Genomic DNA, 26412 nt, shown 5'->3' on the forward strand with positions numbered 1-26412 from the left:
TTTACTTTCGTTTTGTTGTTTGTTTATTTTGTGTTGAACATTCGCTGGTTCCCGCCTCCTTCCCTAAACATAAACTTCGTTACACAGACTTTAATGTTCAATGTACAAAAACATTAAAAATCTTACTGACTCCAAACTTTTGAACAAGTGAATGATATATATGTATACATGCATGCTTGTACATATAGGCCTACATGTGTTTGTATTTTACTGTTTTCTTTGTTTTCTTTCCCACTCACTGTCTGGTGTTTTGGTCAGTTATAATCCCTATGATGGACCTAATGAGCATCCAGAAGCAGAGCTCCCTCTTGTGGCAGGGAAGTACTTGTACGTATATGGGGACATGGACGATGATGGATTTTATGAAGGTAATTAATGCGAGAGGTGTAATTATTGTTGAAAATTAAGAGTTTACATTTAAAAAAGACCAGATCTCTAATCGACCAAGTTATTTGCTAATGGACACTAGAGGATAAATAACAGACATAGACAAGTAAAAGTGAATTTAATCAGTAAGCATTACCTGACAGTGTGTATTAAAAATGACATGCTTACAAAATGCATCACAATTACATTTTATGTAATGAGATCTGCTGCAGCTTATGAGATCTTTCTATTTCTGTTTGTTTCAGGAGAGCTGTTGGATGGGCAGCGTGGCCTGGTTCCCTCTAATTTTGTGGAGTTTGTCCAGGACAAAGAAAAGCCATCTATCGACGGGGAACAGGAGCAGGGTAGGCTGGAGCAGAGCTGTCTGAGCCTGATTGCCATAGATGGAGCTGCTCCTCTGGACAGCATTAGCAGTGATGCCCTCGGCCACTGCAGCAACGGGATGGGCGCTCTGGACGAAGAGGAGCTGGGCGACAACATCGTGCCTTACCCTAGGAAGATCAACCTGATCAAACAGCTGGCGAGAAGTGTGATAGTGGCCTGGGAAGCGCCTCTGGTGCCTCTTGGTTGGGGCAACATCAACTGCTACAATATCTTAGTGGACGGGGAAGTGCGTTCCACTGTGCCGTTTGGGGGCAGGACCAAACTGCTTCTCGAGAAGCTAGACTTGGCTTCTTGCACCTACCGTGTGTCGGTACAGAGCGTGACGGACAGGGGACTCTCCGATGAGTTGCGCTGTACCTTGCTGGTGGGCCGCAATGTTGTGGTGGCCCCCACTGGCCTGCGCATGGACGATATCTTGCGTGACTCGGCTGAACTTTCTTGGCTGCCCAGTAATAGTAACTACTCCCATGTTGTGCACTTAGATGGTGTGGAGCATGCTGTGGTCAAGCCGTGCTCTTACAAACTGCGTTTTGTGAACCTGAAGGCCGCCACAGTGTACAAGGTAAAAGTGTTGGCCAAACCTCACCAGGTGCCCTGGCACATGCCCCTGGAGCAGAGAGAGAAGAGAGAGGCTGGGGTGGAGTTCTGCACCCAGGCTGCTGGTAAGATTAAACTCTAATATTTTTCAGATATTGCGCCAATATTGAGCGATTCGGATGCATAGGATGACTAGTGCTTTTGATTAGATTCTAATCCACAAATTCATATCAGATCCAATTTGATTCTGTTGAGATTCATTTGAGTGTATTTCATTTATAAGGTTTTGTTTGATATTGCGCTGATATCGCTGTTTTTTTAACTAGGCCTATTCATTTAAAGAACCCGCTCGTAAGAGTCGTTCATTTGTAAATTAAATTACACTGGTGCAATGTGTGTGTTTTGGAGCCAGTTCAAAAGAGTCATTTGTTTGTAAATCAGATTACGCTGTCTTGCTGTATGTTTTGGATTCACTTGAAAAAAACAGTTTGCAAGAGTTATTTGATTGTGAATCGAACAACACTGTTCGAACTGCACTGTATGTTCTGATTCACTTAAAAAAAATGAGTAAATTGTCCTAGAGTTGGGACTACAGTAGTTGCACTGAATGCTTGATTTTGCAGCCTGTGAGGGAAAATTTAAAAGAAAGTCTATTATTTTTGCAATACACAAGTCTGTAATTTCATCACATTCAATACTGCGAACAAAACATTCACAGCTCGGGTAAAATCAGCAGCAGGGGAGCAGCATGGCTGGAAACACTATTACAGGGAACCTTCAAGCTTATTACATTAGGAAAATATTTTTTTGTACAGTTGAGTTCAGTAGAATGCAGTGACAGAAAGCGCTGAACAGACAGATTTTCACACAGCCACTGAAAATAGGCAGAGAGTAAAAGACTGATCTTGGGATTATAAGAGTCGACATCAGGATTGATCAAATAAAGGTCAGAAAATCAGTATTTTTACCCACTAAGGCAAAGCTGACGCACACATCAGACCTAAACAGAGCATACACAATCTTTCCTGAGATAGACAGAAAACAGCTATTTTTGTTGTTCTGATTAGCACAACACTCCACTTAACAAAGTCGAAGACTCAAAGGCAACAGAAAGAATTTTAGTTAGGCTAATTGGATTAATTAATTAGCAGAGATACTTGCAAGTAATGTATGCCCTTGTGCCATTATTCAGCTGTGAAGCTATTGGAACGACCATATTACTGTAAACTTGAGCTCAAGCAAATGAATCCAGTGCACAAAATCCTTTCTAAATATAATGTATGGCATGTCAGGTGTGTTACTGTAAATACCCAGTGGCTATCTGTCCCTCCTCAGGACCCCCTCTGCCTCCTCAAGAAGTCCAGGTCCAGTGTGGACACACCCCAGGGATTCTTCAAGTGCGTTGGAAGCCCCCTCCAATGACACCTATGGGAACCTCTAATGGTGCAAGTGTCATTGGCTATGCAGTGTGCACTAAGGGTCAGAGGGTAAGGATGTGCACATCAGCAGTCGTATCTGGTGACATTTATGTGACAGAACAGTTCTTGACTGTTTGCAGGCTAAAAGTCATCAAGATTAAAAATGTTATCAAAAAGTCATACTGGTGTCCCATTCTGCATGGGGAAATCTTTCCTGATTATGTCGATTCATACTGAAATGACTGGATTTTGCTCATGAAAAATGAACTGAACCATGGTAAATGTAACCGCACATCAATGATAAAACTGATGCTGTTTCAGATCGCTGAGGTGTTGTATCCAATGGCAGACTATGTGGCAGTAGAGCTGAACCGTCTCCACTGCTTGGAGGCCCGTGAGGTTATCGTCAGGACTTTATCAGCACAAGGGGAATCTCAAGACTCCCATGTCGCCGTCATTCCAAACCACCTGCTGGTGCCTCTTCCTAAAGCCCTCCCTCCTTCTCACCACATTCAGTCCTCTCTCCCACCCCAGCAGTCCCAACCGATGCCTCCTCATCCCCAAATCCGATCCCTTCCCCCTCACCCTGGACCCCAACCACCCACCCATCTCCAACCCCTCCCCGTTCAACCCAACCAGCCCCCATCTCACCTCCATCCCCACCGTATGCCCCATCCCACACAGCCATCTCCACCGCATCTCCAGCCTTTACCACCACACCCAATCCCTCAACCCCAGCAGACCATCCCAATGCCCCAGCCTCAATCGTCTATGCCCATGGCCCAGCCCCAGCTGCCCATGCATATGCCTCAACCCCTGCAGTCCATGGTCATGCCCCAACTCCAACCCCAGCCACCCATGCTCCATCCCCAGCCAGCTATCCCGATGCCCCAGCCTCACATTCCCCAACTGGCCCTTCCCCAACCCCAAAGACCACTAAGTGCCAGAGAGCTGGAAACCAAAGAGCCAGGGCCAGGAATGATTCATCATGGAGGGGGCCCACCTCAGCCATGGGAGCCTGGCTGCTCCCCATCAGGCATGCCCACAGGCATGCCACACGGACACACCCTGGACGCCCCGGCCTGCCCGAACCGCCGTTCCCCGTCACCTCAAAGGATCCTCCCCCAGCCCCGGGGTACGCTTATTCCTGACACTGTGGCCAAGGCTATTGCCAGAGAGGCTGCTCAAAGAGTGGCTGCAGAGAGTGGACGGGTGAGTCAAGTCAGCAAAAAGCATGTTATGTACAGTAGCTGCAAACCAACCTTAACCCTAGAATGCATGACCCAAAAACCTACATGAATAACGGGGGTCAAAACGACCCATATCAAAGTCAATGTTTTTTTATAATTTTTTTTTTCTTCATTCATGTATTTTTCTTTATGTTTTGTATGTATTTTTATTTTAATTTTATTTAGATTTTAATATTCTTAGTTCACCCAAATAAGAAAATTTGGTCATCATTTACATGTCATTCCAAACCCATTTCGCTTATCTTCGAAATTCAGATAGATATTTTTGATGAAACCTGTTTGGGTTCTGTCCTTTTATAGAAACTCCAGGTAACCAAAACTTAGAAGATACAAAAATCCATTATAAAATGAACCTATATGAATTGAACGGTAAAGGTCGTGTTGTATGATGAACAAATTTCATTTAGGATTTAAATGATGATCAAAACACATAGATAGCACATCATATATGGTAATCACAAAAGCTCAAACGTGACTGCATGATGCAAACTAGGCATGACACACAAACTTCTGTGTTTACCATATTTGATGCACTTTATGTATTTGTGTTTATATATAAATAGAAGCGTAAATTAACTCTGTTCATCATAAAAAGTGATTTTACTGTATCTTACTGTATCTTCAAAATTTGGATTAATCTGCTGGATTCATATGGATTCAATTAACAACATAAGGTCATAAAGGACCTTTTTGGATCTTTTAAGTTTTCGTTACCTGGACTTTTAATGGAGGGACAGAAACCTCTCAAGTTTCATTTAAAATATCTTAATTTGTGCTTTGAATATTGACCAAAGTCTTTTGGGTTTTGAACCACATGAGGGTAATTAAATGATGACAGAATTTTTTGCTTTAAAGTGTAATGAAATGATTTAAAATTATATATTTACAGTGTATACTTAACAGTATTATGAATTTGATTATATGCATGTTTGTCTCTGTAGTGTTCTTTTTCATGTATACATAAACAATAAACAGGGTAATTAAATGTAACTAATTATAACTATTACTAATGTGTTTATGTGAGAAATTTTAATTTGCTGACAACTTTTAATTTATAGATTATTTTGTTTATAGATTATTTAGCAAATCTATAAAATAAATCTATATTTTATTTATACATTATTTTTTGGAGAGAAAAATGTGATAAAGAATTAACTATTATTATTATTATTATTATTGACAAACAACCATGGTAAGCTAGAATAAGAAATGGTGGTCATATTGACCACCTTTATGAAGACGTGGGGTAGTTTTTCTGAACCTATGAACAAATATGCTTTTTGAACAAATATATTTTTGCTGAGGCTCAACATTTAGGTATACATAAAATATCAATCAAATAATTTTATTGAAAAATAATCAAAATACCAACACCCTATAGGTCAGTTTGACCCATTTATGCATTCTAGGGTTAATATGTGAAAATGAGAACTCTGTAAAAGAGTTAATGAACATACAGAAGATTAGATATTTTGTCAGTATTTAACCTCAGCATAACTGTCAGATCTCTTTATTAAGACTTCTGAAAGTACTTTAATATATTTAGATGGAGAGGAGAAGCCAGAGCTTTCACTCTCAAAATTCAGATGAGGAAGAGGATGAGGAAAGCTATCAGGCCCGCAGAAGAGGAGCATCTGTGGATGACTTCCTCAGGGGCTCAGAGCTGGGCAGGCAGGTATGGCAGTTGAAATGATTGCCTTACCATACAACCACAGGCATAAGAGGCGAATGTCAGCATTGAATGCTGTGGTTTGTTCTTTTTGCTTTGCATTGTCATTTTCTCTCACAATCTGCATTTTACAGTCTCATTACAGTCAAAGTGAGGAGTATCATACGGAGAGCAGTCGAGGCTCGGACCTCTCAGACATCATGGAAGAGGATGAGGAGGAGTTGTATTCTGAAATGCAACATGAAGAAGGCAGGCGACGAAACTCCCACAGTGCACTCAAGGTACTGAGAAAGGGAAAGACATCTCAATGACAAAATCCCAGTGACATCTTGGTTTGCATGGCTGTAACTAGTTTGCTTTCTTTCCAATTCAAGACCGGAGGCAGCACTCAATCTTCGAATCTGGATCGGGACTCATACCGGAAGCCATCTCACCGAGGTCCTCAACCTCAGCGCCGACCCCTCACGGTCCCATCCATTGGTCAGTGTTCTCCCAGTAAGAGACAGGAGTCCAAGACTTGCGTTCAGGGCCTGTCTGTCCTCCTGTTCCACATTGTCTCTTTTTGAACTGTTAAACGTCCATAAGCTTGTCAATGTGTGCCAGACCACCACTGTGTGCTCCAACCATTACCATATCCTGTTGCTTTCAGCCATTATGACCCTCTCTGAATCTTTACGTCTAGCATAAGGGCTGCGTCCGAAAGCTGAAAAATGCTGGCTCCACAGGCAGCATACGGAGGTAGGAAGGCAACAAGGCATGTCAGAATCCAGTGATCATTTCTCATCCTGTCTCTTGAGATACCTTCATCTGATCAATTTTTTAAGGCAGTGGAGATGATATCCTGTGCAATCCTGTTGCACAGGAATCCTGCAATCCTGCAATCCTGTGCATTCAATTCTGTGACAGCTGAGCTAAAAAATTTTTAAAAAAGTTGCAGTTGGTGGTCAGTTTGTGTGTAAATGTATGTTTTTGACCAACTTTTTCCACTTTTGATGTCATTTCTAGTGAGAAGTTAATATTATAAGAATTAAAGGTGCCATCAAATTGAAAATTGAATTTACCTCGGCATAGTTGAATAACAAGAGTTCAGTACATGGAAATGACATACAGTGAGTCTCAAACTCCATTGTTTCCTCCTTCTTATATAAATCTCATTTGTTTAAAAGACCTCCGAAGAACAGGCGAATCTCAACATAACACCGACTGTTACGTAACAGTCGGGATCATTAATATGTATGACCCCAATATTTGCATATGCCAGCTCATGTTCAAGGCATTAGACAAGGGCAGCCAGTATGAACGTCTGAAGCTGCACAGCCGAATCATCAGACTAGGTAAGCAAGCAAGGACAATAGCGAAAAATGGCAGATGGAGCGATAATAACTGACATGATCATGATATTTTTAGTGATATTTGTAAATTGTCTTTCTAAATGTTTCGTTAGCATGTTGCTAATGTACTGTTAAATGTGGTTAAAGTTACCATAATTTATTACTGTATTCACGGAGACAAGACTGTCGTTATTTTCATTATTAAACACTTACAGTCTGTATAATGCATAAACACAACTTCATTCTTTATAAATCTCTCCAACAGTGTAGCATTAGCCATTAGCCACGGAGCATAGCCTCAAACTCATTCAGAATCAATGTAAACATCCAAATAAATACCATACTTACGCGATTAGACATGCTGCATTATGAACACTTTGTAAAGATCCATTTTGAGGGTTATATTAGCTGTGTAAACGTTGTTTATGCAATGATAGACTTGAGAGCTCTGGGAGGGGGTGGAGAGCGCGAGCAATTAAAGGGGCCGCAGCCTGAATCGGCGCATTTCTAATTATGCCCCAAAATAGGCAGTTAAATTTTTTTTTTTTTTTAAATCTATGGGGTATTTTGAGCTGAAACTTCACAGACACATTCAGGGGACACCTTAGACTTATATTACATCTTGTAAAAAAAAACGTTCGATGGCACCTTTAAATATTTGTTTAGTTACCTCCAAAGCTCTCGTTGTTTTGTTGTAGATCGTTTAACTGTTATGCTGCTTCAAAAGTCTGTCCGAAATCTTTTTCGGGAGGTACATTCATGTGCAAACGCTGCCTGCAAAGTCATTGCCTGGCAAAAAGTCAGCTGCCTAAGCTTTCGGACGCAGCCAAGGTTTCCCATAGAGATGCCAGAGTAGTTAGGTGTCTCCAGCCTGGGCAGGTTGATGCAGAACAGCCTTCGCATGGTATAACGACTCTTTGATTGGTGTTTCCCTCAGAGATAACCACAGAGAGTAACAGTGAAGGGAACCTCTCTCCCGTCAAGGAGGATGTTAACTATGGCAGTGTAGCGCGGCACAGGACATGGTCCTCCCGGAGGCACGGGGGACGCAGGCCTCCTTATGGTACGTGTTGAAGCTGCAGCATTTAGAGTGGGGTCCGAAGAGAAAGAAAATGGCCAAACGCATGAAACTGCACTGGACTGCTCCAAGATGGAAGCTTGTGTTGGAAGCGGTGCTGTAAGATACCCAATAGCAACATGTTTGCACAGAGAATGCTCCTCCCCCTTTTGCACTGCCCCACCGATGGATGCCTGCCAAATCTCCCTCTTTACAACCAAACCACTCTCATTCTTTTACTTTGGCCATGCATGACTGAATGGTGAAAGTTAAAGGGCGGCATCTTACACCGAATGAATGCCATCAAATATGTACATAGGTAACGGTTGACCAGGAAGAGAAAGCAAACAGTTCCTTGGCATCGACTGCAAAGGCAACTGTGTGGAATGCACATTGGGCATGTTGGAGTCACAATCAAGCACAGCTCTGTAGATGCGGCAGCGACAAAAGGAAGCAGGTGTAGTTTTATCCGGGACTAATTTGCCTCATCTGATGGGTCTTTCTCAGATCCAGATCTCTGCATGGTTACAGTAGCTCAGACAACGTGTGCACCCTCTCTCTCTCTCTCTCTCTCTCTCTCTCTCTCTGTCTGTGTGTGCGCCTGTCAGGAGCTTCTTGTTTGGCTTGCTGCTCATCTGTAATTGGCTGCCATATGGGTGTTTCACTCCCAATCACCACACACCCACACACACAGCCAAACACACACAGTGACACACATCATAGCCATCATATTACTGTAAGAAATGTCTGTTTTCTTCAACCCACCCAAGATGTGTTTGGCAAATAAATGGATTGTGCAAGTATGGAGAGAAATTTCACTCCATTGGACTGAATTGCATGCTTATTCAAACTGTCCTTTATTACATACGGAGATGATTATATTTATACTGTTTGTTACTTGCTTCAAAATATCCTTTAAAGAATCTTGTAAGCTTATACCTTAAAGTCATGCCTACTGTATATGGTTTTGTATTACAGGACAAAGTGGACAGCTGTATTTGCGTAGTTGACTACTTCTATTTAATATACAGTATATATAGTTGTTTTTTAAAGAAATTAAAACTTTTATTTAGAAAGGAACTGGTAAAAAGTGACAGTAAAGACATTTATAATGTTACAAACGAATTCTATTATAAATAAAATGCTGTTCTTTTGAATGTTCTATTCATCAAAGAATCATGATGTTAAGCAGCACAACTGTTTTATACATTGACAATAATAAGAAATGTTTCTTGAGCTTGAAATCAGCATTTTAGAATCTAGTGATGGGCGATTTCAAAAAGCTTCGAAGCTTTACGAATCTTTTGTTTCGAACCAGTGGTTCAGAGCGCCAAAATCGCATGATTTCAGTAAACAAGGCTTTGTTATGTCATAAGTGTTTTGAAACTTCAGTAGTTCACGTGGCTCTAGCAGTTTGATACACGCTCCGAACCACTGATTCAAAACAAATGATTCGTTAAGCTTCGAAGCTTCATGAAGCAGTGTTTTGAAATCGAGCATCACTAGATATTGTTGAATAAATTCGCTATTTTGTTATTTTTGCCACACAAAAAGTATTCTCGTCGCTTTAAAATATTATGGCTGCTTTTAAATATGTTTTTAGTAGCTTTCTGGGAATTGAAAAAGAAATTGAAATTCTGGGCTATATAAATAAAAGTTTATTATTATTATTTTGGGTGAACTAACCCTTTAAATGGACCTTCAATGTGACAAATGTATTGTTATGAGTACTAAAATATTATTAAAACTACATTTTATCTCTTGATTAATATAAGTAGCATAATGGAAAAAAAAAAAGTTTTATATCACATTGCAGGACACGGCTGTCCAACTATTCATGTCAGGATAATATGGTGCCACTTAAATCTGTCTATTAGACAACTTGTTTTTTTTACCCATCTTTCTCATTGTAGATGGATACCGGGACCGAAGCCGGCGTTCTCCTCCGTACTATGATGAGTCTGAGCAGGAGGATCCATTCCGAATCTTTGTGGCCCTCTTCGACTACGACCCTCTCTCCATGTCCCCTAACCCTGACGCAGCTGACGAGGAACTCCCTTTTAAAGAGGGTCAAATAATAAAGGTACCGCTCAGCTGGAGTTAAAGATCTGTTGTTAAATGACCCTTCCATTGTTTCAGCATCCCTCTGTCTGTGTGTCTAAGGTGTATGGTGATAAGGATAATGATGGCTTTTATCGTGGGGAGATCCGAGGCAGGACTGGACTTATTCCCTGTAACATGGTGTCGGAAATCCGTGCTGAGGATGATGAGACCATGGAGCAGCTCATGAAACAAGGATTTCTCCCTCTCAATACCCCTGTGGACAGAATCGGTTGGTGTTTTCTATGTCACAGTTGCCTAAACTTATAATAAAGATTTGCAAACTTATTGTTACACACTACTGATCAACAGGTTAGATTTAATAAGATTTTGTAATGTTTTTAAAAGAACTCTCCTATGCTGACCAATGCTGCTTTTATTTGATCAAAAATACAGTATTATTTGAAATAGAATTTACTGTCATGTTAGTTGAACTTAATGCATTCTTGCTGATTAAAGTCTTGTTCACACTAAGAATGATAACTATAATGATAACTGAATTATTGCACCCACCAGTTTACAATAACATTGTCATTTGCCACTTTACATGCGTGAGCTTTTTAAAGAAGGATAGTCATCTTTATAGTTATTGTACTTGGTGTGAACTGGCGTTAAAAGTATTCATGTTTTCATCTACTATACATGTACATCTTACTGACCCCAAACTTGATATGTTGCTTGCAAATTTTTTTTTTTTTTTTTTTTTTTACTTTGTTAGAATACATGGCTACCTTTTTATGGTCATCAGTGCAGAACATTCTAACTGTTCTAACTAACTCCAACAGAACAAAATAGGAGAGGTCGCCACCCAGTGGCCACAAGAAGAATGGTTGCCCTATATGACTACGACCCCAGAGAGAGCTCCCCAAATGTGGATGTAGAGGTGTTAAACACATTCCTATATATATATATATATATATATATATATATATATATATATATATATATATCTCCTATATATGTATGTATTTATGAAGAGTTCCATTGAAAAAACCTCTAAGTGACATCTGAAATTTTTTTCTAAAATTATTATTTTTATCAGGCTCCTGTGTTTATGTTCAGTTATTTCACTTAACAACCTAAACATAGGGGCCTGATGAAAACACTAATTTTAAAAGAAAATTTCAGATGTCACTTAGGCACTTGTTTTAATGACCATCCATAGTTATTTTTCAGTCTCTTTATTACGATACAAACAGAAAAAACATGATGTACACAAAAAAAAAATGCTGAACAAAATTGTTTCTTTAAGCAAAAATCAGAAATCCAAAATTCATCTGGGTTTAGCAAGAAACCAAAAATCAAAAACTCATCCAAATGAATATCAGCAGCAATTTCTTGACATAAGAGAATCATTCCCACAGCATACCCCAATATATACAGATGGATTTAATATGGAAATCAATTGGCAGCAGGTTTTGCAACTAAGCAACTATGTCGGGGTTTATGTATCCCTGACCAAACAAAGTTCAATGTTCACTGCAGAGGCAAACGCTCTATTATTGGCATTGGAGTTCATTGAAACTTCTTCACAACAGAATTTTTTAATAATAACTGATTCAAAATCATTCCTTGATTAAAAACTGATCACCCAACTATTGTTAAGATTTTAAATAAATTGTCATCTTTTGAATCGCAGCATTTTAATATTATTTTCTGCTGGGTACCTGGCCCCTCAGGAATCTCTGGTAATAAGCAAGCAGACAATGTTGCCAAAGAAGCATTATCTAAAGAACCAGTAAAATGTTCTATACCCTGTAGCAACTCATAATGTAACAACTGCACATAATGTAAAAACTGCACATAATGTAATAAGTATTACATTATTATTGTAATAAAATGTTCATAATGTAATAATTTTCTCAAATCATAATAAAATCTTGAGCTCATAATGTAATAACAATTTTACATTATGAGAAATGTATTACATTTTAAACTAATCAAAAACATGTCATATATTCATAATTGTAATAGCTTTTAAAACATAAAAAAACATTAGTATTCCCTTGCAGTGCATTTTTAAAAATCTAAATCCAGTCTTAAACTACCTGCGAAATGCAACACACACACACACTCACACCCACACTACAGTAGTAGTAGTAGTATCAGTAATCTGGTGGATTTTGTAGGCAGGTTAAGACGTTTTTTAAATTTACTGCAGGGAATACTATTTATTTTATGTTTTAAAAGCTCATGTTTTTGGTGAGTTCATAATTTACATTTTTACATTTACATTTTCTCATAATGTAAAAATTGTTATTACATTATGACCTCAAGATTTTATTAAGTTTTGAGAAAATTATTACATTATGAACATTGTATTACAATAATAATGTAATACTTATTACATTATGTGCAGTTATTACATTATGAGTTGCTACAATACACTGTATAAATGTTTACAGACCTGAAAACAGCTTTAAATCCATACACCAAAAACAAATGGCAATTGAAATGGGATCAGTGCTTAAACAAATTACATGAATTAAATCCGGATGTTGGAACAAAACATATATTCCCTTTCAATAATAGCTGGGATCAAGTTGTTTATACAGGATGCCGGATAGACTAACACATACATTTTTACTTTCAGGAGAAAACTATCCAAAGTGTCCACCTTGCCTGAATCCACTGTAAATTAAACATTTTACTGGACTGTAACACTTCTACCCTTTTAAGACAATTGTTTTATTCTGTTGATTCTTTTGAAGAGGTTTTTACCCAAGTAAATCTGAATTTAGTTTTAAGGTTTTTAGGAAAAATGAATCTTAAACATCTTTAGTTTTTTTTAATTAAATATGAATATAGAATATAGCCATAGAAGCTGGCAAAAAAAGAGAGAAAAGAAAAAAGAAAGCAAAAAGAAACTGAGAGAAACTTTTCATCAGATTTTGAAAGTTTTCTTGGCCTTCCAGTCCTTTTCCGTTCCATTTAGGTATAAGAGAGCCAGGTTCCTATTGCTCAAGTGTAAGGGGAGGCCACTAAATACATGCCACTTTAGCCTATAAAAGCTGTTTTTTCTGTTTTTTTGTTTTTGTTTTTTTTTAAACTGCATACAAATTTACTGTATTTTCAGTTTATTTTCTAATAAAGAGACTGAGAAATAATTATAAATGGTCATTATATTTATTTATTTATATATATATATATATATATATATATATATATATATACAGTCAGGTTTTCAATCTGCTGAATACGCATTTGTGAATAGTCGCTGATCATGTGCTTTCTGTGTCAGGCTGAACTGACGTTCTGTGCTGGTGACATCATTGCTGTTTTTGGGGATATAGATGAAGATGGCTTCTATTACGTAAGTATTATTGTTGCGCTGACCACTCAGGTTGTTTTATTCAGAGTCTGTGGCATCGTATGCTTTTTTTTTCCACTCTCAGGGTGAGCTGAATGGACATCGGGGCTTGGTTCCATCCAACTTTCTCGAAGAAGTGCCTGATGACGTGGAGGTCTATCTGACAGACACTCCTTCCCAGCAAGGTCAGGACGAGCCCAATCCGGTACCGGCTCCACGCCCAGAAGCCAAACGGGTACACCATCGCCGTTCTCAGCGCTAGGCCCTGTGTCCATTCATCCTCCGTTTGAGTTTCGGTCCACTCGCCGTCTCTGTGTTTTCTTGTGCTTGTTTGTTTTTTCGTTATGTGACCGTGGTGGTGGTTTCCAGTCCAACCTTTCTTGCTCTAGGAAAGGGAGAAGCAAAGCCCACTGCAAACAGAGCCTTTTTTGAGAGAGCATAGAGAGACAGGTATGAACGTGACTCTTTTAAGAGAGCGAATGTTCGTAGAGCATCGCCCGAGGACTGTGGAAAAGGCCAAATTCCATTCCTGCACCGGACTATGAATAAAGCATAAAGCATCTTTGCACTGAAACACAAATCCCTACTTAAGTGAAGCTGTTTGCATTAGTCAAAGTGCTTTGTGAAGTCCATATATAGGGTCCGTGGCTCGTGATTTATGACCCTGTTAAAAGACTGATTTGGAAACTCACGTAGTCGACGCATGCCTGTTTTTTCCAGAACAGACCTGTAGCTTTTATATAAAAGTAAAGTACATTACCCCGAAATGTTGTATTTCTTTGAGGAGGCTTTGTTTCTTTTTGTATATTGCACATTGTCAAAAAAACTCTATTTTTCAGATCATATGAACTAGCAGAACATATAAATATTACTCATCTCATCTCTTCCAGAGAGACTAAACATGATAACAGTCATGATGTAATTACAATAAATCAAAATAAATGGAAAAACTGAGACAAATATGTATTTTTGCTAGTGGACATTTAGTGGACATCCTATGTTCATTTATGTGTACGTGGTGTTGTTGTTTTTTTTCTCCTCATAATTGATGTTTTGATTTTTTTTTTTATGATGTCGCTGCATTCTAATTTCCTTTTTCCCACCGGCTTTGCCTAAAAGAAAATAGCTGAGGAATATTGTTCATTTCCCACCCTAGCAGACTTTGGTCTTGCTAGGTAAGTTGAGCAACTGGCGATACCAGTGATCAGTCTCATGCAAGGGATTTTATCCAGATTTTTATGGCTAAATTTTCTAATTGGGGTTTCCTATTATATATAGGAATATATAGGTTTCCTATTTTATATATATATATATATATATATATATATATATATATATATATATATATATGTGTGTGTGTGTGTGTAGCACATAAACAAGTTGATTTATTTATCTAAACATAAGGTTTGTTTCAGGTATATCTGCTTAATAATGTTAACTTATTCAGATGATTCTATTTATTTTTCAAATTTTCCATTTTCTATCTTCAGAAACATATTTTTCTGCTTAATATGCCAGTGCATTAGACTTGTATGGTATCTGCAGTTGGTTTCTGTGATGTGTGCAGTCCTCGTTCTGTTAGGTCTGTCTATTTTGATGTTTTAATAGAATATATATAAGTTTCCCTGACTTTTAGAGGTTTCTAATAACAATTCAAACAGAAATTAACTTCTTATCTTTATTAGCAGGCAAGAAAAAAAATGTAAGAGTTAATTCAGGAACCAGCCATATTATCTGCCTTTTCTCTAGAGTTCCAATCTGTGAGTAGTAGTAATATCATTTTTGCTCTTACTTTCTTGGCACATATAAATAATTTGTTTTAAAACTCAGAGCCTGAGCTGGACTCTTACTACGAAGAAGGCAGATGATAAGGCAAAAGTTAGGCTTGCTGTGTAATATCCCACAATTTTCCCTTCCCCGTGGATGTTTCATTAGGTGCCTGTGGAAAGTACAGTGCCGGCCCCGGCCCCCGGAAGACCCGCCTCTCCCACTGTGCGTCCTTTGCTTCCTGTTGGCCCAGTCAGGCCGCTGAGCCCTGCCAGGGGTCCACGAGACCTGGCATCTAAAAAGAAAAAAGGTCTGCTCTCTAAAGGAAAGAAACTGTTAAAAAAGTTCTCAAAGTAAAAGTATGAGTTTGATTTCAAATTCATATGGCTACAACAGCATACAGATTTCTATCTCAAAAGGGAAACCTCCAATCCCCCAATGTGTCAGTAAAGGCTATGGTGATTTTCACAAAAAACAAATAAAAAAATAATTATAAAAAAAAAAAAAAAACGGCTTTCACATTAACATGCCACGTACACATTATAAAATAGATCTAATATCCATATGAAAAGGAATGACATATATAAAGATGTCACTCATATGTCAGTGAGCTTGCTAATTGGCTGTCAGAATGAAAGCATCTATCCATACTGTGATGTAGAGGACAAAGACGATATAAATATTTAAGGAATTACTTTCATTGCTATTTCCATTTTTCAAATTAAAGTGCTGGATTTTGAACGAAATATTTAATCTCATAGATTTTAATGTTTGGTATAGCATTTGGTGATAAAAACGGTTCAAAAAGCACTTCAAATATGGCCTGACATTTTCAGTCAAATTTCAGTAAATGCTCCAGACCATATCAAGTGCTTTAGTCAGAAACACAAAAAGGACCACAAGAAAATAACGTTTCCATTTAAAAGCATTTTTAGAAAGATACTGTAGGCAATGTGCAAAAATGAAATACTGACAGTCTAAGAGCAAACCCTTTTAAACATTGCTGTGGCCTTCATCTAAACTCAGTACAGTATATTACTAACATCTGATGTCTCCATACATCAGTCTTTGCCAAGTATTCTCCCTTTTGCTTGCTTTAAAGTCCCCCTATCTGTGTTTATCGCGACCGAGAATGACTCTGAAGTTATAAAAATATGGAACGTTTCTGTGTTTGCCTTTCAAATCGCACAATCGGTGTGTGTTTTGGTGAATGGCTCGTGTGTGTGTGTGTGGGTGTGTGTGTCCTCTGCATCCATGTTCGTGCAATCCCTTAAACTGAAAAGGGACAAATGTTGTTATAAACTTTTGTGATAATGTGACGTGCTGCTAATTACAAGTTGTTTCCTGTTCCTTTCTAAAGTCAATAAGGGTGGTGTCGCCTTCTCAAGAAGCAAAGATGGTGTCTTGGTGTCTCCTTAAATTCCACTTTCTGAGGGCCAGTTCACACAGAACTAGTTTTTGTGATGGTTTAATCGTTGAAGGTTACATGTTAAATTGAACGTATTTTATCAGTGTTGGCTAATGAGTCAGGTTAAAAGATGCTTGCGTCTCGCGAAACCATTCATTCATTCATTCATTCATTCATTCATTCATTCATTCATTCATTCACTCACTCATTCATTCATTCATTCATTCATTCATTCATTCAATCTTAAATGCGTTCTGTGTGAATGACCCTTAAAAGGATTTTCACCCAAAAAATCTGTGATTGTTTACTCATTCTAAATACTGTATGACTTGCTTTTTTTTTTTTTTTTGGTCGTTAGTAACCAAAACTGTTTGGTTAACAACATTCTTCAAAAACAACATGAGGTTGAGTAAATGATGACGAATTTCATTTTTGGGTGAACTATCTCTTTAACACTGGTTTACACAAATGGGTTGGACTGGTCACGAGAACATCATCTATAGGCCTAAATGACATATCCTTGCTGCTGTTATCATTGGCTGTTTTTCCTGAGGTCTTTTCTTGCAATGGTAGACACAAACCTTCTGTGATAGTCTCTTTGCTTGAGGACCATATAATACATATTCTCTGCTACCAAAATACAGGTTGAATACCCTCAGGAAAAACTACCTATGATGGCTCAGTTGTCTCAAGCTATAATCTAGTAGTTTACATTAAGGGCAAATTCTCTTGCATTACCATGAAACATCTTGCCCTCGCAACTGGAAATGTGAAGTAGTTGAGCCAACATCTGGTGTAATCTCACAATAATGTGGCCAGTTGGGTTTGGATTGCACTCTCGAATGGTTTGATCCAGGGTAAATACTGTGTTTGAAAAAAAAAAAAAAAAAAAAAGATAATTTTTTAATCTTTAAAAAAGATTATCCTAAATGTATTTAAGCATTTTAATTTAATATATATATATGACATTCTTTTGGGGTGAATGAAGTTTATTTCTTGTAGAAGAAAAACATGGAAGGTTCTAATTAATTAATTAAAAAAAAAAAAAAAAAAAAAGGTTGGATAGCCAAAAAGGAATGTATGAAATGTTCAGCTGCCTGTATAGCTTGCAACATCATTTTGCCAAAAGAAAAAGAAATAAAAGAGATTACATATATTTTCATTTACAGAAATATCTCTATTATTATCATGAATCCCGAGTGTTCGCTTGTGACTGGATGATGTAAGTGTTAATTTCACGGTTACTCTTTTGTACTCCATTTGTAGATAATTTATAAATGTTTATACTTAATTTACAGACTTTTTTTAGTGCTTTAAAATTTAATATTCAACAGTGTAAGTAAGTGTTATCCATGGTGTCTTCAAGAAAAGATGCTCAAGTCTGCAAATCTGTGTTCGCTCTGTGAATTAAAGAGAAAAAAGAACTTGTTGGTCTATATTTACTGATATGGACTATTGTGTGGATGTGCATGTGTAGAATTGTGTAAAATATACATTTTCTATGAAAATAAATGTGATATTTTTCAAGGTCGGACTTGAACTTTTCATGGCAAATCACATAGCATGTTTCTCAACAGCAAACATCACAATTAATACAGAAACAACCCAGTAGATGGCAGCAGTGACCTCAATATCTCAGTACTTCCCATCAAGCGTCATGGGTAAGGTGAGTAAATTAATATTTCTGTGTTTTTGGGTGAAGGTTGCACTTTTCTCAACTCTATCAACACCCGAGAGCTGCATTTATCACACTTCAAGGGTTAGTTCACCCCAAAATTAAAATAATATCATTTATTACTCACCCTCATGTCGTTCTACACCTGTAAGACCTTCATTCATCTTCAGAACACAAATGAAGATATTGTTGAAATCCAATGGCTCAGTGCGATGCCTTTCAAACTCTCAAAGTCCATAAAGGTACTAAAAACATATTTGAAACAGTTCATGTGAGTTGTTCAGTGGTTCTACCTTAATATTATAAAGTGACAAGAATACTTTTTGTGCGCCAAAAAAACAAAAACAAAATAACGACTTTTCAACAATATCTATATGGGCCGATTTCAAAACACTGCTTCATGAAGCTTCTGAGCTTTATGAATCTTTTGTTTCAGTGAATCGGATCTCCTATCTAGCGAATCACGTGACTTTGGCGCTCCGATTCACTCATTCAATTCGTAAAGCTCTGAAGCAGTGTTTTGAAATTGGCCCATGTAGATATTGTTGAAAAGTCTTTATTTTGTTTTTTTGGCACACAAAAGATATTCTTGTCGCTTTATAATATTAAGATATAACAACTGAACTCACATGAACTGTTTCAAATATGTTTTAAGTACCTTAATGGACCTTGAGAGTTTGAATGGCTTTGCTCTCAATGGAGGCCTCACTGAGCCATCGGATTTCATCAACAATATTTTAATTTGTGTTCTGAAGATGAATGAAGGTCTTATGGCTGTAGAACGACATGAGGGTGAGTAATAAATGACATTATTTTCATTTTTGGGTGAACTAACCCTTTAATGATGGGTTCCAACCAGGCACCAGAATTGGTGATTTATTTGTACATACTGTAGAATAGAACTGCACATTCTTACATTATAATTATCTAGTTTATCCACTTCTAAGGTGTCATCCTTCTTCTTAGCATCAGGCTGGTGTTACTCAACACTGTAATGCTTAAAAATTCAATGCTCTTAGTTAACAAACATGGTGAGTTAAAGAAATTCATCAATCCAAAATTGTATGCTGTTCTTTTATACCATGGAACACAAAAGTAGATATTTTTTGAAAAATATTGCTGCTTTTTCCATACAGCGACAGTTCATAGAGATCAGCAGAGTCTGTCAAGCACCAAGCAAAAAATAAAATAACAATAATATAATAAATAATAAAAACACTGCAAAAGCAGTCCATATGATTTGTCTTAAATAAAATATAAATAATCTAAAAATAATAATAACATTAATCTATGTCCATTTTATCCTATGGCGATTTTATTTTTGGTGAATTAAACTTTTGTTATACAGCAATCATTTTTATATTTCTACTTAAAATAACTTCTTTGAGGTTTGGAAACAATATGAGGGTGAAAAAATAATGACAGAACTCTAATTTTTAGGTGAACTAAAACCCTTGAGAGGAAAGGAAAGTGCTTGAGCCTACTGCAGAGGTTTCAGCGGAATAGGCTGTTCCGTAATGCAAGTGGATGAAGTGCGGGCCAGCCCTGCCTAGAGAAAAAAAGGAGGAGAGCGAGAAATGATTATGCTCGTATATCACCGCGCTAGGCTTCTCTTGCTCTTGGCTCGGCTCTCCTTCCATTCAGGAGTGAGCTGTAATGATCCCGGGGGGCCCTGGGCCAATGGATGTTTAAAATTCTCTCCGGCTTTGACCTCTCGATCAACGCCTTCTTTTAACAAGGGCCCTGAGCGGGGACATGTGCACCCATTCATCTTCCTGCTGCTTTTTCGTGAATATTTCATAGGCTGTAAAGCAGCTCCTTTTCAGAGAGCAGTGTCTTACTGACCCCTGAATGACAGAGGTGTGTTCAATAGCAGGTAACTCGTCGGATGGGTCAGGGTTGGACACAATGGTGCACATTTTTCATCCTCTTCATGAATATTATTTGACTGAGTTGTCTGTGATGGGAGAGTCTCCTTGTATGAACCACAGTGCCCATGCTGAGACTACACTGTTCACTGAGGTACACTAAAGCAGTGCTTGAGGCTGTGTTTGCAATTAATGTTCACTACAGCTCCACTTGGAAGGAAGACAGCTTCCTCATGACATGCCACCTAAGATCTGAGCGGGAAATTGCAAGGCTGACCTTTTACAAAACTAGAATAACTTTCAGCACATTTACAGCAATCAAAAAGTGTCCGTGTAATGGAAGCGAGCCACGCTCACGACCCCTTCCTGAGGGAAGGTGTACAACGACATTGCAGGTTAGCAGTAACTTATCTCTCCATCCTGTAGGGAGCAGAGTGATATACATCCACGACACGCACTGCAGAGCGCATTCATTCATCACCTGCATAGAAATTCAGCTCACATTGAGCGAGAGAGCGCCTCAGCTCAACTTTATCCATAGATCAGTGTCACAAAGGTTTTGACTGAGGCTCCCATACTCTCTGTTTCTACTTTTCCAAAGGTTCCCACCACTCCAATTGACGGACGCCTATGCCTTTGTTTGCTCAAAGTGATACATTTGTTGTTTTATGACTTTAACTCTTTTTTTCCTGAAATTTGGGTGATAATTTTTAACAATTGTCAGCTTAGTATCGCACTGAAATATGCAACCTTTTCTTTTTCTTAAAGAGGCAGAACAGCCGTTTTACCAGATTCTGTCCTCATCTGTCTAGCGAATAATATTAATGTAAAAAGTGCAAGTTTTCTTATCATACAGCATTTTATAAAAAATTATTTTTGCTGCTTGTTCAGATTACCTAATTAAAATGAGCTAAAGCAACACAATTCCTACACATTTTGTCCTAACTTAATTTCATTGTGTTCAGTCCACTTAAATATATCTAATATTGAAGTTTACTTAATCCGTTTGAGTTGGAATTACATGAATGAATTTTGTTGCAGTAACTGAAACTAGGCAGTGTTTGTTAGTTCCCAGCATGTATTGCATATGGCTGGATCAAGAGAGAAAATGTTGAAATTAGATGTTATTTTATGTGTTTTGCAGTAAGATGAAAACAGGGGAACGCTTGATAAGGTTTAATAGTATTCAGTGTTTGCTTATATTATTATTAGAATGTCTTAAATTTCACTGGGTTACCATTGTGGAGCAGAGTGGAGCATTTGCTTAGGCTGTGGACTGGCACTTCACATTCAATTGCTGCTTTGTGCCGAAAGTTAACATTTAACATGCTAGTGTGTGCGCTATTGTTAGCTAATAGGCTGTTGACTACCTAGTACAGTACAATGATTCAGTTACATAACACATATGAAACTGAACAGAATAAAAGAAGATATTGGATGGATGGATGGATGGATGGATGAATGATTTCAATGAATGAATCATTTCAGAGAACCTCACAAAATTTACTTTGAGACTACTTAATTGGATAACTTAAAAATTACTTAATTTCATCATGTTTAAGTTACATGAACTATATTTGTGTAGTTTAATAGATTCATGTGGGACTGATGTACACTGTTAAATCATGTAAATTCAACACACTTTTTTTCAGTGTTGGCGGTGACATCCCGGAATTTGATGTATGTGTGAAGGGTGGTATAATCATTTTGCGACATGAAGTCAGTCATGGGGTTGGTGAGATTGAGATACATGTGGTCATTGTGGTATATTTCATTCTCTAAGTAGGTTTACTGTCATTCTGTGTTACTGTGGCAACCTATCATCACACGATCCTCATCAAGATAAAAAGCTCAAGTAAATTGTAGTGCAGCCGATGCGCTTTGTTCACAAAGGACAAAATTCTTAATGGAATAGGTCGTCAAAATAGGTCAAACTCAGTGGCAGGTCAGTTTGCTGACCACCATTTCATATTATTGCTACTAAGCTGTTGTTCACCTTTGAGTATCACGGCTGTGGTCTGTCTCGCACTGCTAACATCTGGACATCTGAGCAGATGGGACTGATATGATAATAGTATGTAAACTGGGCCATGGGGGAAAATTCATTTTCAAAAGCACTCCAGCATAGGCGTCGCAATTGGAGGGATCTGCTAGTAGCTGAATTGATTCAAATCCAGATGAAATTCATAAGCTAAATGCATAATATGCATTGCATAACCCTTTACCTTTGCACAAGATGGTAACTTTTAAAACAAACCAGCTCTTACACAGTATTTGGCATGGGCTGCCCTTTGATTTATTCTTTGTATTAACGGTTGGTGTGTCCTTGCAGAGGAATGTGTGGCACTTATCAAAGAGCAGGACATAAAATCGTGCTTCATACTGGCGAAAGACGTCATCAATGCACTACAGAGAAGCAAAGGTACAGGTTATACTGTGTGTTCTGACTGACAGGAGATTGATGGTGCTCCCTTTAGTGAGATCTTCTTTAGTCAGAAATCACAGAGAGTTTATTCATTCACACTGACTCTGAATATAAAGTGAAAAGCTAAAGTATCTCTTGGGGAATATATAACCTAACATGTCATAATGATGCATTGACTTCTACCGAAGATATTTCAAAATGTGACTAAACTATATGAGAAATAGTTGTCACACAGGTAAGTTGTCTCAAGGGCTATACATCAGTGACTAAGCATTTGAGTCAAACAGTTACTCAGCAGTGGTTTTGTATGTTGGATTCAAAAAACCTTCAAGACAATTATGAATCACCTTCAAACATTTCAATTTTCATAAAAAAGCTAAATATGAACACTAGCCTATTTATAGGCCTAACAAAGTATGACTCGTCAGTATTTACACTTTTGTCAATTCTCATAACGGGCTGAAGATAATTTCTATCTCTAAAATTCTGTTCAGGCATTTCTCTGTGGTCATGGATAAAGCGCGATTGTCACGTGATAATGCTAGGGCGGTGTAGTTATGTGTGTTTAAAATGAATTGGCAAAAACGTCGATTATATTTAAGCCCCTCATAGTAAAACATCATAAAAAGTTGCAGTAACCATGAGAAAGTCTTGACAAATTTTGTAACAAATTGGCAAGGCTGCTGTTAAATGTCAGCTAAGGCTCCAGTGTTCCATTATGCCTGTATTTCTTTCCTCTGGGGCCTGGCAACAACAATAGAAATGTTAAAACTTAAGGTAGGCCTATGTGTGTTCAGCATACATTAATTGACTTTCACTGGAGTAACACGTGTGAATTAGCCTCGCGCACGCCACACTTTGCAAAAGTGCAACTAGCAAATTATTTTAATGAACAACTTAAATCAGACTTTTGAACTTTTGCGCTGGCTTGCCTTTATTAAGAACGTGACGTCCAGTTTTCCTCTGCGTAGCTTAAGTGTGTTTCCACTTCCAGACTATTTTGTTTAGCTTCCGACTACTTTGACCATCAACAGGGGACGCTTGCGCGCTACACCACAGCACTCCTCTGAGGAGACAGAAGTGTTTGTAAGCTACACAATACTGCAAGTGCGTCTCTAACAACCATCCGGGCACAAAGTTTAAGTAATAAAACATTATTTACATATTTTCATTCTTATACCCCACAGTTTATGCTTGGAACATTTAATTACGCGACCATACAACTTACAGTTTTTACATATTTATATTAATGCACTTAATTCCTAACAATAAGTAAACAGTGCATATCCTGGTTTATAATTTAAATTGCCTGTCGCTCGTTTAAGGACCATCCTTTAAGTAAGATTTTTCTTGTCCGTCCACACGAGAGTGAAGAGAGCACTGACAGCAGAGACTGAGACAACATAAAGCGCACATGTAGTTCATTTGCTGAGGATTACACTCGTGACATCTAATCGTTCAGACTCAGATGAAAGTGAGGTCCAGAAACAGCAGCGCGTGAATCGATATAGCGCAAAGCTTTAACTTTTACATGTTTTTTGTTGTTGTTGTTGTTGTTGTTACTTTTAAACTAAACTCATCAGTGATCTAGTTTGAGCCTGATTTGTCTACCGTTTTTACTTTCTGTCATGTGAGTGTACTTTCTTTCCTTGATTTTGGAAATAGTTTTAAAGCTCACATTACCTTTTTGTTTTTTATTTTAACTATTATTATTATTTTTCTTAGGAATGCATTAGAGGAATAAAGTCATTTAGGCTCCAGTTCGGACTGATTTGTGCAGACGAGCACAATGTTGTTGTTGGTTATAGCATTTTATCTATCCTGTGCAGAAGGTAAGACCTCTCAATCGTCATTTCTTGCATTTCTATATAATTTCGAATAATATCATGCATCAGGCTATTCAGGTAGAGATGGATTTTATTGCAGTTATTCAGCCTCAAATAGCCATGTATTCTCATTTATCATGGATGATTTTAGAATCAGAGTATGAAAGACCTCTGAAAAAGTTTGCATTAATATCAGTTATTTGCATATTTAAATTGTAACCTGAGTTGTGAACTTTTTTGGTAGTAACTTTTTGTAAGTGCACTTCAGTAAGCTGAGCACATTAATATATCAGCTGAGCACATTAATATAAATGTTACATATTGCTTTGCATAAATAGATTTAATTACAATTTGCTTATGTAATTAACTGCAGAAGGCAAATAGCTGCTTAGTTATTACTTTAAGTGGATTATTTAATAATGGAATTCAAACTTTATCTCAGTTGTTTTGAAGTCTGAGAGAGCAGGGAATTTTTCTTGAATTGTCTTGATTCACATTGAATAAAACCCTACTTGGAAAGCTCATAATTTGAAAATGATGTGCTGTGGATTTTTGAGTAATGCCAAAAGCAGCAATTTAGAAATGAGTGTCTGACAAATAGGCTTGTCATCAGTGCAGAGGCTCAGTCCTGGTTTGAGCTGTGCAAACCCAGTCATGTTTGGCCTAATGTTCTTAGACACTGCTCTGACACTAGTCCCTTTTCCCCCTCGGGCTCAGCCATTAACCTACTTTGAAACATCACTTTCACACATGAGATTCCTAGTATGAGATTCAAATATATTGTTTATTCGACTCCTATTTTTTCTATACAAGTCAATAGGGTGCCAGTAGGACAATTTATCACATGGATTAGTAGGTTGATAGACAGCTGTAACCTGTTTAACAGACTGGAAATTAAATCTGAAATTGTTATTTATTTTTTTACTGAACTTCAATGTCAGTTAGATTTGTTATTGTATACCTAAAACATAAGTGAAGGTAGATTTGACTACCTTACTAACTGACAGAAGTGAGGGATTGTCTATAAATTCATACAATATAGTGTTTTTTTTTCATCCCAATGGTCTGCTCTAACAACTATACAGTCTTATAATGCTTAAATGCCACTGCTAAGTGCTTTACCCTTATTTACATGTTTTTTTTTTTAAAATGGAAGTTGAATACTTTCAGGTGTCATTCTGGGAGTTGTGCATGGGTTTTTTTATAACACTATTTACAGCATCTGCGTTATACTAAAAAGTATTCCAGGTAAAAATACAGTATCTGGTGTGTAAGCTCAAATGCAAGCAGATAAAACAGTGTGTAAAAACTACAAAAGCTTTTATTTAGAGGCCAGAAAAGTATCTCTATCTGGTTACTCTTTTTTTTTTTTTTTTTGCACAGTCTTGCTCTTCTAGCTTTTAGAGCTTAAAACAATAATGGCAATACTGCAAAATCAGGTTTATTTGATACGACCTGTCCTGTGATAGATGGTTTGGCTCAACTATGCTCCGATTAAGAGAAAACGTAGTGTGAAAAATCAAATGAATCAAAAAAAATTCTGAAACTCTGAATTTTTTCTCAGTTATAGTTAACACTAGCCTCCAGTCAGATACCCTATATAATGTAAACACAATATGTTAATTATTTCAGAAGAATGTATATTAAAATACAAGGTTTAATCAAGGTTTTCTCAAATTGTTTTGATTTCTTGTTGTTATTTGTGTGTTTATTATTGCTGTTGTTCCACTAGAAGGATTTTCTTTTAGGAATAGCAATCACATTCACATATGTGAAACACGGACCAGCATTTGACAAACTCCTTAAAAAACGCACAGCATGTCAAGATCAAACTTCAGCTTTCAATGCTGCACTTTAGCAATCAGAAGGCAGTGAAGCCCTTGCAGCCTGTCAGAAGGTAAAGGTTAAAGCATCTCTCCCAGATGAGTGATTTGACAAGATGCTTGTCCGGACACAGTACACCTGATCAGAGTGATGTTGACTATTTTTGCCTCCCCCTG

General features: G+C 37.6%; 2 protein-coding genes across 12 annotated transcripts in view; both read left to right on the forward strand.

Moving 5' to 3' along the window:
* The window catches only part of rimbp2a (RIMS binding protein 2a), an 82462-nt gene extending 64313 nt beyond the window's left edge, over positions 1–18149 (forward strand). For 6 of the 8 annotated variants that reach the window (XM_048166059.1, XM_048166064.1, XM_048166060.1 and 3 more), the window contains 13 exons: positions 259–368; positions 633–1433; positions 2644–2795; positions 3048–3938; positions 5523–5651; positions 5780–5926; positions 6020–6140; positions 9947–10116; positions 10197–10365; positions 10919–11016; positions 13375–13446; positions 13529–13678; positions 15379–18149. In XM_048166059.1, the coding sequence (XP_048022016.1) occupies positions 259–368; positions 633–1433; positions 2644–2795; positions 3048–3938; positions 5523–5651; positions 5780–5926; positions 6020–6140; positions 9947–10116; positions 10197–10365; positions 10919–11016; positions 13375–13446; positions 13529–13678; positions 15379–15567 (3199 nt within the window). In that variant the 3' untranslated portion in view covers positions 15568–18149. The remainder of the gene's footprint in view (positions 1–258; positions 369–632; positions 1434–2643; positions 2796–3047; positions 3939–5522; positions 5652–5779; positions 5927–6019; positions 6141–9946; positions 10117–10196; positions 10366–10918; positions 11017–13374; positions 13447–13528; positions 13679–15378) is intronic. The other 2 variants (XM_048166061.1, XM_048166062.1) reach the window with 2 other exon arrangements.
* A 4690-nt stretch (positions 18150–22839) lies between these two features.
* si:dkey-1d7.3 (transmembrane protein 132D) overlaps positions 22840–26412 on the forward strand; it is a 29460-nt gene continuing 25887 nt past the window's right edge. Inside the window, exons 1-2 of one of the 4 annotated variants that reach the window (XM_048166928.1) lie at positions 22840–23363; positions 24312–24418. In XM_048166928.1, coding sequence (XP_048022885.1) covers positions 24376–24418 — 43 coding nt within the window. In that variant the 5' untranslated portion in view covers positions 22840–23363; positions 24312–24375. Of the gene's footprint in view, positions 23364–23405; positions 24217–24311; positions 24419–26412 lie in introns of those variants that run through there. The other 3 variants (XM_048166927.1, XM_048166929.1, XM_048166930.1) reach the window with 3 other exon arrangements.

The sequence above is a fragment of the Megalobrama amblycephala genome, linkage group LG18 (genome assembly GCF_018812025.1).
Source record: "Megalobrama amblycephala isolate DHTTF-2021 linkage group LG18, ASM1881202v1, whole genome shotgun sequence".
Lineage (NCBI taxonomy): Eukaryota > Metazoa > Chordata > Actinopteri > Cypriniformes > Xenocyprididae > Megalobrama > Megalobrama amblycephala.